Raw genomic sequence first — 12268 nt, 5'->3', positions numbered from 1 at the left:
ACACGTGTTTGTAATTTGGGTATAAAATGAGATCTTGGGGTGCTCATGGATGCTCAGGTAGTGGCAATGTTCAAAGTGCTGCTTTCGATCTCTGCCCAGCAAGAATGTTATGAGCTTTCCTTGAGGTTGGGGACCCTGCTTCAATTTTCCATGCCTTTGTCTCTTTAAGATTGCTGAAATGCGAGCTACGTGGGGCTGCATCCTCAGACCCAGCAGAAACCGAAGTTGCTGCAGAAAGAGGCTGCCGACTTTTTTACTTTTTCAGACTCATGAGTGCTCATCTTCTGCAAAAAAATATAAATGGACATTCTAAATTTTGATAATGTCTTTCACTCTCACATCATATAACGTATATCTCTCCCAAGCAGTACACCGCTCCAGTGCTCCATAATCAGCAGTGGTTTCTGACACCCTTGAGTTTAACCTATAATCTTCTGAATGGGTTGGAACCTCCTCACCATCGGCATGAGGAGATGAGAACTGCACAACTACTGATGATGGAGCCCTTTAGTGTGTGTGTGTGTGTGTGTGTGTGTTAAATAAAATAAAAGGAAGTGGCAGCAGAATGTCCTCAGTGCGGGTCCCTCAACTTTAAGACCTCTTCCCATTTCTCCACACTTGTTCGCCAGACTTTGGATTTGTTGCCCTTCCAGACAAGCTGCAAGGTCCACCTCTTTGCCCAGATGTTCGAGGATGAAATGGTCTTAATATTATTTGCATTTGTGCTAATGGGCAGTTCTGTAAGCAAATGAGTGGTTTTTTAACATTTTAGTATGGAGATGTCGTTAAGTTGGGCCTTGTACGTGCTATGAAAATCCAAATAAAACTGAATGAGACTTAACCATGTTGCAGATAACTGTAAATCGACAGGTGAGGAGCAAAAGTGTGCAATGTCTCCAATAATTAGTTAAAACCTTCTTTTTCTCTTACAGTGTTGCCGTTATCATCTGCAAGTAGTGGCAGTGATTACCACACAAAGAAAGTAAGATGCTATGGTATTTAGATTATGCTGCTACTGATGCTAATGCATTACTTATGTGAGGCATATTAAGGGATGAATATGTAGCATGTAGCTAGGTAAATATCAAGAGTTATACATCTCTACCCCACTATAACGCGACCCGATATAACATGAATTCAGATATAACGCGGTAAAGCGGCGGGGCGGGGGGGGGGGGTGTCGGGGGGTGGGGGGCGCAGGGCTGTGCACTCCGGCGGATCAAAACAAGTTCGATATAACATGGTTTCACCTATAACGCGGTATGATTTTTTTGGCTCCCGAGGACAGCATTATATCAGGGTAGAGGTGTACCTGGGTTTTCAAATGCAACCTAAATATTTATTTTTTGAGGGAACATATAGTTCATAATTAGTCATAGACATATAGTAATAGACTAGTCAACTACTGTAGTCTGCTAGCATCAAGCAATACTGAGCTGTTAGCTGCAGGTGTGTTGCATCTCAGGGCTTATCTACAGGGTGAGTGACTGTGCAGCAAGCCAGAGTGTGAATGTACAGTGCACCAGCTTGCTTCACAGTAACTAGCCATGGAGACACTGCTACAGTGCAGTGACAGTCCTGGAGTGCACCTTAGTGTGTACTACACACTTCAAAGCAATGTTCACTAAAGGATCTTACCTACATTTTCCTCTACCTTTAGTAAGGAATCTGCTAGAGATTAGGGGTAAGATGTATTTTAGTTGGAGATTTAAGGCCTAGGGGCATATGGAACATGTAAAATTTTACAATTTCTACCCCAAATGAGCCTCACTTAGATTTTATTTACCTGTCATTCTTGGGAGCAGGGCAGGAATTAGCATGCATAATCCAACATCAGCTTTGGAAACCCAGTGGTACTTCAGTTTCAGATAAGCATCCAAGAGCTACAGCAGTTTATTTGAATATTTGGAACCTCATGTCTGGCCCTGTGCTCCTCTATCCCGACACTGTTTCTCCTCTCCCCTCCTTCCTCTGTTTTTGTCTGAGCCTCCTGTCCCACTTCCTTCAGTGGTAGACCGGATTCCCTCTGGCCATTTTTTGGGCTCATGTTCCCATACTCCCACATGCTCCCTGGATAACTCTCACTTCAAATCAATGTTTCCATTTGATTCAGAAATATGGGCCATAAACATGGCTGCATGGCATGCCGCCAAACTACACTTCAAACAATGGACAGTAGTGATGCCAAACTTTTCCAGTGTTCCAAATGTTAGTATTGCCATGTCTTGTGAGCATAGGCAATACTGTATGAAGTCTAAGATGTTTGCAAAAACATGATAAATAGTAACTATCAGAGAGCTTATATCAGGCTTCTTAAATTTTCGCTCCTTCTGCTCTCAGTTAAAACATTTTGTGGTGTTTTCATATGAAGAATGACTTGAGCTGTAACTGTGCTTGCTAAGGGGGAAATTTTAGAGTTGCCTCAGATTTAAGAGCATGAGTCCTTTGCAAATCAATGGAGCCTATGTTCCTAAACCGCTTGGGTGTTTCAGGAAATCTCCCTCTAGGAGTCTATACATGCTAATAGCCTAGTTACTACTAATGTTTATTTTACTTCTTGAATAAAATAGGTATGTAAAATACATATATTTTAGGTTGCTGTTTCAAGACCAACAATGCACAGGGACGTGCTGAAGAAGGAAATTAAATCCAGTGCAATGAGGCTTGATTTCTCTGCAGTGGAACTCCCTGGTATGTTATGTTATGTTTTTGTTTCCCCCCCATTCCCATACAGTCTACTAGAAAGAGGCCACATACATTTAATATTTCTTTTATCCCCCTGTTCCCCATAAATTCCTGCCTACTTGTGCCTCTTATAGTAGTGGTGAGACTTCATCAGTGTTTTAAGTAAGCTGTTTTGGGAGGGGGGGCACTGAGCGATATTTTGTTCCCTGATACACAGGTTCAAGTCCGCTCAGCTCATCACTACATTAGGAGGGCTGCTTATGCTTATGCTTTGTGCTAGACTGGTTTGTCATCCGTGCTTGAATTTCCAATCCCAATAGATGGAGGGGAGAGGAAGGGGAAGAAATCAGATTTAGGATTTCTGGCACTTGAGCCACAGATGTTCACTTCGTATTCAGTTCCCATGTCCATGAAAATTGGAATTTTCTTTTCTGACTAGGACTCTTAAATTTGTAAAGAGGCCGTTAAACTGATTAATGATTTGTATTGTTTTAAACTTGAAACAAATCTTTGCTGAAGATTTTTCCATTCCACAATACTGGTCTCTCTTATGACGTTAAAATTCCTAACACTGATCTGTTGCATTGAAATTACATTGTAAACTGTAAGTATATTAGTGTATCTGTCATACATTTACATACTGCCTTCAGTGCTTCTACTGTATGCAAATAACTATAGCAGTTATGGATCTACATACACAATGCTGTTGTGTCCTAGGATATTTGGAGCCAGTGTGATGTATATTATGGTATGCTAAACCTTACGGTTTGGGGCTGGAAAAATTAGCTATCTGTCCAACAGTTTTTACAGCGTAATGTCTCCATGTCTGAAAAAGCTACTGTAATAAAATGCTATCTCGTTCCTTTCATGTCCTGGCATCATAAAAATTATCCTGCTGGTCGTGTCCCTGCTTGTAGCTTGCCTGGTAGTACAGAATTTTATATATAGTACTCTGAAGTATTTTCATTTTTCTCTTCCTTACTTTGTCCCCTCCAGGAGCATACTGGCTGGAATAGATAGTGATGTATGTATTGCTTCAGATGTGTGTATTGCCACTGCAGCAGTCCTGTGAAGGGAAAAGAATGCTGTTCAACTGCAGCTCAAAATACAATAGCACTCTCTCATGTATTGATTGTAGAAGAAGGTGGTGGTGTGGTGGTTGTTACTCACTATTCAATGCACAGAGATATTGACTTGGTTAATATACAATCCAAAATCAATTGCCTGTATTACCTGTCTAATAATACATCACTTATGCACTTCTTTCAGATGATTTGGAAGCAGACGATCTGACACTACCATTAAGTGCATCTTCCCATGAGTATTCTGATGCTGGAGAGAAGAAGGTGAGGTTTAGAGTACTTATTTTACCCTATTCTATTCTGTTTATATTACTTTTAATACGAATAGTTAGAGAACAATACGTTTTGTTTGGAAATGAGGTGGCCTTTTTCCCCCGTATACAGAGCTAATGCAATGCATCTTTCTCTTCCCCTCTCTCTAGAAATATGCGGAGGTATCCAGTAAATTACCAGGAGAAGATAAAGTCTCCAAATTTAAACGAAAAGGTTCAGGTATAGTCGAAACCATCTAAGTGTAAACAGAAGCTATTCAAAAGCATAACTGCATGGAGTGGGGCACCTAACTGCCCTTCATCTCTGAAAATCTCCCCCTATATGTCAAGGGTCTGATTAGACTTAATTTTCTTGTGCAAATTGTGAGACTGTTAATTCCGTGCTGTAGCTCTTATACAACTTTTTTCTCCTGTCTAGCGCTCTCATATTTATTTTTGGCCTCAGTTAGTTAGCCAGTAATGTGACTATCTTGAGCAGAGAGACACACAGCAAAGACCCTAAGAATGGCGTGAGGGTGGGGAAATCTGAACCTTATTACAGATTTGGAACTATGATGTAATTAAATCAGCACTTCATTTAAAAATGGTCAGTTACATTCCCCAGGTATAAGAGCGGAGGGTAAACTTTGTGCTCAAGGTTATCCTTATATTTAACCCCTTTCCAATAATAACCTTTTCTGTTTTACTGCACAGTATTTCTATTAAAGGCAAGCACAGTGTGATCGCTTCACAATATTGAAATGTTTTAGCTGCTCTCTTGTTGGACACTAGCATGTAGAAATCCAATTCTTTTCTGGTTTTTCTTGGTTACCATCTGCTGTCTTTTTGAGTGAGCACAATTCATTTGTAGCAGAGTGTATGTGTAGTTGTATTTATCTTGAGGGTGTGCTTTATCTTTGTAATTAGCAATATGACACTGCTTCTGTAGGAAGCAGAAGATCTTCAGAGCATCTTCTTTCCATAGCACTTTTCTCTACTAACACTTTCTGTGTGGCCTTTGCATAACTATCTGGCAACTAGAAGAAGGCAAAGCCAAGAGCGTGTGGAGGGTTAGCATCTTGTTAGAGAAGCATAAGGGTTAAGGTTCTCTGGCCTGATGCGTCAAAATGGAATGTCATGCTGATAGTGGTGCATGACCCATATCTTGCCTGGCCACTCAGTTCTTCATTAAGTCGCTAATGACTTTTATTGCATTAAAGGTGTTCTGTAATAATGGCTTCTTGACAATGCTGTAAATCTTAGTTGAAGCAAAATCAAACAATTTTTCCTGGCTTTAGTGAAAGAGAAATTCCTTTAATCACTTCTTTTTTATATATATATCTTCCCCCCCCCCCTTGTAACCTATTTTGTGTACAATTTAATGGTGGGGTATTGCTTGTGTTTGCAAGCTGTTTGTGAATATTTAATTCCCATACTTAAAAAGCATCAGTAGAAACTACTGTCATCTGCTCTAAGTAAATACATTACCAGTGATGTGTAAGAACATGTTTTCAGTGAGGATGAATTCACATAATCCTTTTCTAATCTGCTATTCAAGTGGAGCTGCAGCACATCCTTCCTTGTTGGAAGAAAACCAGTTGTATGCTAGCTAAACAACAATAGGGTTTTGGTGTGTGGTGTTCATGCAAACATTCTCGACACTGATCCAATTACCAGATAAAACACATGGTTCACTGTAAGGTTGCTACTATTTTACTATGTATATATGGTATACCAAGGAACTGTTGGTTTAAAAAAAAAAAAAAAACACCAAAAACCTGTTGTGAGTCTGAGACCTCATCTTCCAGACACAGGCTGTATATCCACCTAATGTTTGTAGGAAGTGAACCTCAGGCTACGTCCACACTTGGAGCAGAGGGTGGGGTTCCCAGCCTGAGTAAGTGTACCTGCACTAGCTTTGCTCAAGATGAGATGCCAGCCAGAGTAGCGTGGGCAGCAGCAATGGCATGGGCTAGCCGCCTTGAGTACAAATCTGCCCATAACCCATGGGTATGTATTCAGGGAGGCTAGCCCATGCCACCACTCTCTGTGCTAGTCCAGCTAAACTACTTTTTTAGTGCCCTAACTCAAGCAGGGCTAGAGTGGGTGTGTCTATGTAAGCTGGGAATCACTTCCCCTGCACCAGGTGTAGATGTAACCTATGAGTACCCATACACCAGATCAGGATAGCACTTTTCTTAATTACCAAACAGGAGAGAAGGGAGTCAGCGTGTCTGAATTTATTATCATTTGCAGTTAATGGTGGCTTTAAGTCAGCAGTTGTGATAGCTCTAGTCTACAGTGTAAATGTAATCCTATTGCATGGTTGGGTGGCTATCTGGTGGCAGAGTTAAGGTTATTTATGGAGAACATGCATTGTGATATTGTGAGTGCTTTTGTTTGGAGATATACTTAGGGGTGTAATTGAATATTTACTTCATGAGCTCTGGGAGGGTGCCAGCACCCCAAGATACCACTGCCTTGTAGAGCTCATGAGCCGCTCAGGGGCCCCAGCTGCTCCTGCTGTGCACTGCCTTACCGAGTTTAGGAATAATCCACAGAGTTCCTATTTCTCTTCTGTTCTCCTAGCCCTGCGTAAACTTCCAAAAGCACATGTTGTACCATGCACACATCATCAATCGCACAACATTAAAGCTGACAATGAGGACTGGTTTGATAAATCTCCTCCTTAAAATATGGCTTCCATCTCCTTAGATGAGCCTAAGTCCTAATAGCATTAAACTGGTATGTGAAGTTTGAAGTTTTACTTGTGATCCTTATTTCCCTCTCTCCAGCAGCTCAGCTGCTCTTGCTGGCATGCTGGAAGAGGTGGCGATGAGGCTATGTGCACTCACTGCCCTCGTCCACTCACTCCTCCAGCCAGGGCCGGCGCAACCCATTAGGCAACCGGGTGCTACAATTTGGGGGGTGGTGACAGCGGTGGTATTTCGGTGGTGGGACCTTCCGCCTCCTCTGTGGGGGGCGGCATTTTGGGGCGGGACCTTCCGCCGCCTAGGGCGGCAGAAAAGCTGGCGGCGCTCCTGCCTCCAGCCACGTTTGCATGGGAGAAGCAGCAGTTCTGCAGAGGCTGTGTAGGGTCTGACGATGCAGGTAGCCTGTGCAGAGGAACTGTCCTGCAGAGATGCACAACCAGTGTCTCAGATAAATTGGGATTGCTCACCAAGACTCTTGTAAACCAGCAAGCAGTGCTAGCTATTGCAAGGGTGGTAGGTCACTGTTCAGTCGTGCTAAATACTCAATGTGGAACTAAGTTCTAGATCTCTACTGTACCGGTATTATTGTTTTTTAGATCTATCGCCTGGTGGTGTCGTTAAAAAGCGTAAACTTTCAAGATGGGAAATGGGTCAGTCATCTCCTGGCATTTCCCCTGAGCCAAGAAAACTTTTTGATTCAATAGAGAAGAAAAAGGAGATTCAAACAGGTAACACCAAGCCAGTGTTTAAAATGAGCATTTCATGTCACTTGGCCTTATTGACTGAAATTGTAGTTTGTGTCCAAGCCTAGACAGAACTATAGTGAACTCCTCTTCAAGTGAGCCATTCTAATGGGGTAGATAGTGGATCCGATTGTGAACTTGCAAGAGTGTAAATAACTGTTAACTCCATGGAAATAAATGGAGTTAGAGGTGTAAATGAGAGGAGAACTGGTCCCGTTGTTTGCAAGTTCTGGTGGGGAAGCTGCATGTAATTGACATATCAATGCCCAGAAATGACAGCAGTTTCAAGTGTACCTGCTCCCAGATTTCAACTTAATTGACAGTCAAGCCCACTGTCTTGCCCCTTCTATAGTTACTAGCAACCTTTGTGGAAAGTACATGGAAATCCCTACCAAATCAGAATGGTAGTGGGTTACATCAACGCAAAGTGACTGTAAAGAACTACACAAGAGGCAAAGCAGTGGTATCAAGGCCTGAAAGTGCAGACACCACACACTTTATGAAGAGTGTATAGTCTTTGGTTTTCCTGGGACACACTTCCCTCTGGGGAACGGAAGCAAAGGAGCCCAGGATGGGTCACAGGTTTCAGCCAGAGAGTAGCAGGGCATTTTGTTGCCGCATTTCTGTACATAGTTTCCATTCCTAGTAAAGTGTTTTTGTCTGGAAACAAGCCTGCTCATCAGTAAGATATTAGGAGGCCCAATGTTTTTTGGTCTGATTGCCCCATATTTACATATTAATACATTGTGTACTTGGTTGGTGTCCAAATATCTGTTCTACAATGCAGTCGTTTGTAATAGATTGACAATTCCTTCTCAGACTTCCTCCATTTTGAGATTGTTCCGCTCCAGTTTCCAAGAACTTTGGAAGAGTGACCATGAAACACCGTCTCACCCCTAACATAGGTTGTCACTTGCATCTCGTTGGAGTGAAGGAATGTGGGGTAGTGCAACAGATAATGATTAGGATCAGGTCTGCTCGAGTGCTTTAGAAACGTTTTGCATGGAGTTGCACCTTCCTCTCTCTTGCAGGTGGGGAATCGGATGAATCAGATGACATCTTTGTCTCCAAGATACTGCATGAGGACGTCAGTGATTCTGGTGTCATTGCTGCCTTTGAAAGCTTTACCAGACAACTAACGAAAACATTCTGGGTAACTCTACAGTGTGCATGATTTTCCTAGTGTGTATCCAGTGTGTGGTATGCATATACCTACACAAAGCAACCAAACAGCTGATTAGCTGAGATGCCTGACCTTACTGTCCCTAAATTAATACAACTGGGGGAAGGGAGTTAGTTGGAGAGTACTTTATTCAGGAACTCATCCCGCCACATCTAGGTATGCTGCAAGGCCCAGCTATTCTCAGAAATGTCCGAGGGGAGGTAATGGATTGGTTGTGAGAGGATGGTTTTAATTGGAACGGAGAGTTCTTTTAAATGAAACTTTATTCTGTGATGTCAATTTAGTTGTATTTAGATGTTCCAAATAATTTGATGGAAAGAAGGAAAGGAACAACACTTTTTAATCCTATCCCAACATAATAGTGGCATACCTACTTCTTCTAGTTGCAGGGTTGGGGCCACATATATATTTAGAGTGTATACATGTACATATACGGTGGGTGGAGATAGAGATTGTATTGTTTTGGGTGGATTCTTTAATTTATGGAAATTATTTCCATGTTCTGTACAGACAGAACAGTGACCAGTAATGTCCATAAACTAAGCATTTTTTCTGTAGTGAGACAGAAAACTATATAGTCTGACTTAGTAGTTAGAGCTTATGTAGACCTGTAGGTATGTCTACACAGCATTTTGGCATTTGTGGGAGCAGACCTCCCAGTCTGGGTCAACAGATCTGGGCTAGCGGGCCTCGCACTAGTGCTCTAAAAAAAGCTGTGTAGACAGCACTTTGAAGATGTTACTCGGGCTGGGGTGTAGGAAGGAGGGGTGTGGGCCTCAGACCCTGAGTCACAACTTCAAAGCGCTGTCTATACTGCTATTTTTAGAGCATGTCACAAACCCTGCAGGCTCAAGCCTGTTGACCAAGGCTGGAAGGCTTGCTCCAAGATGCTGTGTAGACAAACTCATAAGGACTTAGACATGTCTCTTTGGATTTATATTACATGGATGCAGTTGCATTTACCATGGAACTTAGTTATGACCCCAACACACACTTGGAAAAATTCATATTATTGTTGATTTGAGATGGTGCTAACTAACAGTGTGATCTTGCAGCCCTTCTGTCCCGTTTCAGGGTGTGAGTAAGGACTTTAGCTTAAGGCCCTTAGTAACTTCTCAGGTAGTAAACTGATCTCTTTATGGCTTAGATGTTCACTTGTAGCATACTCTGTGTAATTTAAGGCTTTATCTACAGAGTTCCAATGGTATAAGTAAAGGAGTAAAAGTAAATTGATTTAGTTAAACCAGTGTGAACCTTGGTGTAGACACTTTTTTTGTTTGGGTCTTATTTCAGTTTAGCTTATGTTGATTAGAAGTAGGTTTAAACTAAACCAAAATATGTTTGCCATATAAGGGGTGGCACCAGTTCAACTAAACCAGTACAAATGTATGGATGGACAAGTTTTAGACTTAGTCTTTTGTTTTGACATTGTATGTTAAGATGTATATATTGTGGTCTAGTCCAGGTACAAAAGAATGGAGATTTGTGCAAAGAATGCTTTGAAGACCTCTGAAAAAAGTGTGTCCGCTTTATTAAATCAGATACATCAATGCAGGTAACTAGTTTGCTATGTGCCAAAAACAGCTTAAACTTTGCATGAGTTTTCTAGTAATCCTTAAAAATGAATGCCTTTTGTAATAGAACTTGGCAGTAAAGTGTTGCACTTCTTAGGGTTACAAAACAAAATGACAGTAGCTGACTTGTTTAAAAAACAACAACATTGGGAGCAGAGCTCCTGTGAAGTTCACTCGTTTGTGGTGAATGGGGCTGTTCACGTATAGGTGAATCCCTCCCGAACTTGTGGAGCTGTATGTGTAGGCAATGTTGTGCATGACCAGGGCCGGCTCCAGGGTTTTGGCCGCCCCAAGCAGCCAAAAAAAAAAAAAGCCGCGATTGTGACCTGCGGCGGCAATTCGGCGGGAGGTCCTTCGCTCCGAGCGGGAGTGAGGGACCGTCCGCCGAATTGCCGCTGAATACCTGGATGTGCCGCCCCTCTCCGGAGCGGCCGCCCCCAGCACCTGCTTGCCAGGCTGGTGCCTGGAGCCAGCCCTGTGCATGACCCACTTTCCCTGCAAGGGCAATGAGCACGGAGTCAATGCAAAGGAGAATGGAGAACAGAGGCATTTTGTGTGCCATTGACTGGCAGGCCAGGTTAAAAAGTATGCTTCCATTAAATTATTTTTGTTTGTTATCCTCAAACAGCATCATTTGCCTCCCCTTTAAATAGAAAAATAATGAAACAGAAGTCAATTTCTAGAAAGCTCTTCATACTCTTAATGTCATCTTTATAGTCAGTTAAGCTGTTGTGCTTAACTGCATAAATATAAATCTAATTGTATATGTATGTATATAAATAATGCACAAGCACAGTTTGGGATCAATATTGATACAGAATAATCATGAACATCTCTCACGTCTATGCTTGCAAATGTGCATCAGTGTGTGGGATTTGGCAGTGTGAAATAGTTCCAAATTCGTGGCAAGTATTACACCTTTAACTTATAAACTACATGGGATGCAAGTACTACCCATTGTATCACTGTTGTATAAAATATATAGCTTGCATGGTACTATGCACCTGTCTTGATGAAAGTAAATGCAGAAGCAAAAATAAAAATCTGTTAATTTCTCTCACAGAAGTTTAGAGTGGGTTTACAATAGAAAACTGCTGTTGTGCCTTTGTACACTGATTTTTCTAGAACCAGTCAGAAATGGAAACCGCTATTTAACAGGAAAAAAAATCAAAACTTTTGGTCTTTATTTCTAATTATGAAATTTTGTCAGTTTTCAGATTTGAAAAAATTCACCCAGCTCTTAGGTTACTTTCTCTCTGTCACTTTCTAATTCAGTAGAATATTTTTAATTGGGAAAACTTAGTGAATGGCCTTGTGTCCCCACTAACAGACATACTTGATCAGCAACAGGCTCCATTTTAATAGTGATATTGCTGGATAGTTCCGTGGAATTAATATACTCTTCAGAGGAGCTGGGCTGATGAAGTTGCTGTCCTGTTGGGCCAAAACCCACTGTAAAATGTGCTTAAAGCATGCGTTTGCACCTTTGGCCCACTGACTTTAGTGGTGCTCACGAGCAGCAGGAGTCAGTGGCTTTTATAATTGCCTGCTATGAGCTGGACAGAGATGTTTGTCTAATGCAGACCACTGAAAAGCTGCCATCTAGTACAACACCTATGGTACGTACTGTTCATGCACCTACCTAAAAGCCGTAACCTAGGAAGGTAAAGCCTTTACGTTCTATAACCAATCCCCTGAATCCTCTAATCCCCATGTGCAAATTATTCTTGCTTGCTCGTGTGTATATGGCTGTGGTATCTTGGCAATGTATGTCCCTGGGGATAGTTCTGACTTGAGAAATGTACCTGCTTTTGCCTTATTTCCAATAATTTCCTTATGTTTACCTTTGCAATATGTTGCTCTTGCACTTGTCTGAAGACGTATACTCCGTTTTTTGGCATAGTATTTCCTGTGCTGGCAATATTGTAACACATTGTTTATGTTCTGCTAAATAGATATTTTTAAAAAATCAGCTGATGTTGGGTTGGAAAGAAAACACCTGCTTTTGTTTGTTTTTCCTTACAAAGCCTGCATAA

The 12268-nt window shown here is 41.6% G+C and overlaps 1 protein-coding gene across 1 annotated transcript in view; it reads left to right on the top strand.

The window, feature by feature from the left end:
• SYCP2L (synaptonemal complex protein 2 like) overlaps positions 1-12268 on the top strand; it is a 51064-nt gene that overhangs the window by 35775 nt on the left and 3021 nt on the right. Inside the window, exons 24-30 of the mRNA XM_065398336.1 lie at positions 933-982; positions 2595-2691; positions 3955-4031; positions 4190-4259; positions 7329-7460; positions 8507-8628; positions 10119-10213. Of these exons, the coding sequence (XP_065254408.1) occupies positions 933-982; positions 2595-2691; positions 3955-4031; positions 4190-4259; positions 7329-7460; positions 8507-8628; positions 10119-10213 (643 nt within the window). The remainder of the gene's footprint in view (positions 1-932; positions 983-2594; positions 2692-3954; positions 4032-4189; positions 4260-7328; positions 7461-8506; positions 8629-10118; positions 10214-12268) is intronic.

This window comes from Emys orbicularis, chromosome 2, assembly GCF_028017835.1.
Source record: "Emys orbicularis isolate rEmyOrb1 chromosome 2, rEmyOrb1.hap1, whole genome shotgun sequence".
NCBI lineage: Eukaryota > Metazoa > Chordata > Testudines > Emydidae > Emys > Emys orbicularis.
This window is presented reverse-complemented; position numbering and strand designations above follow the sequence as displayed.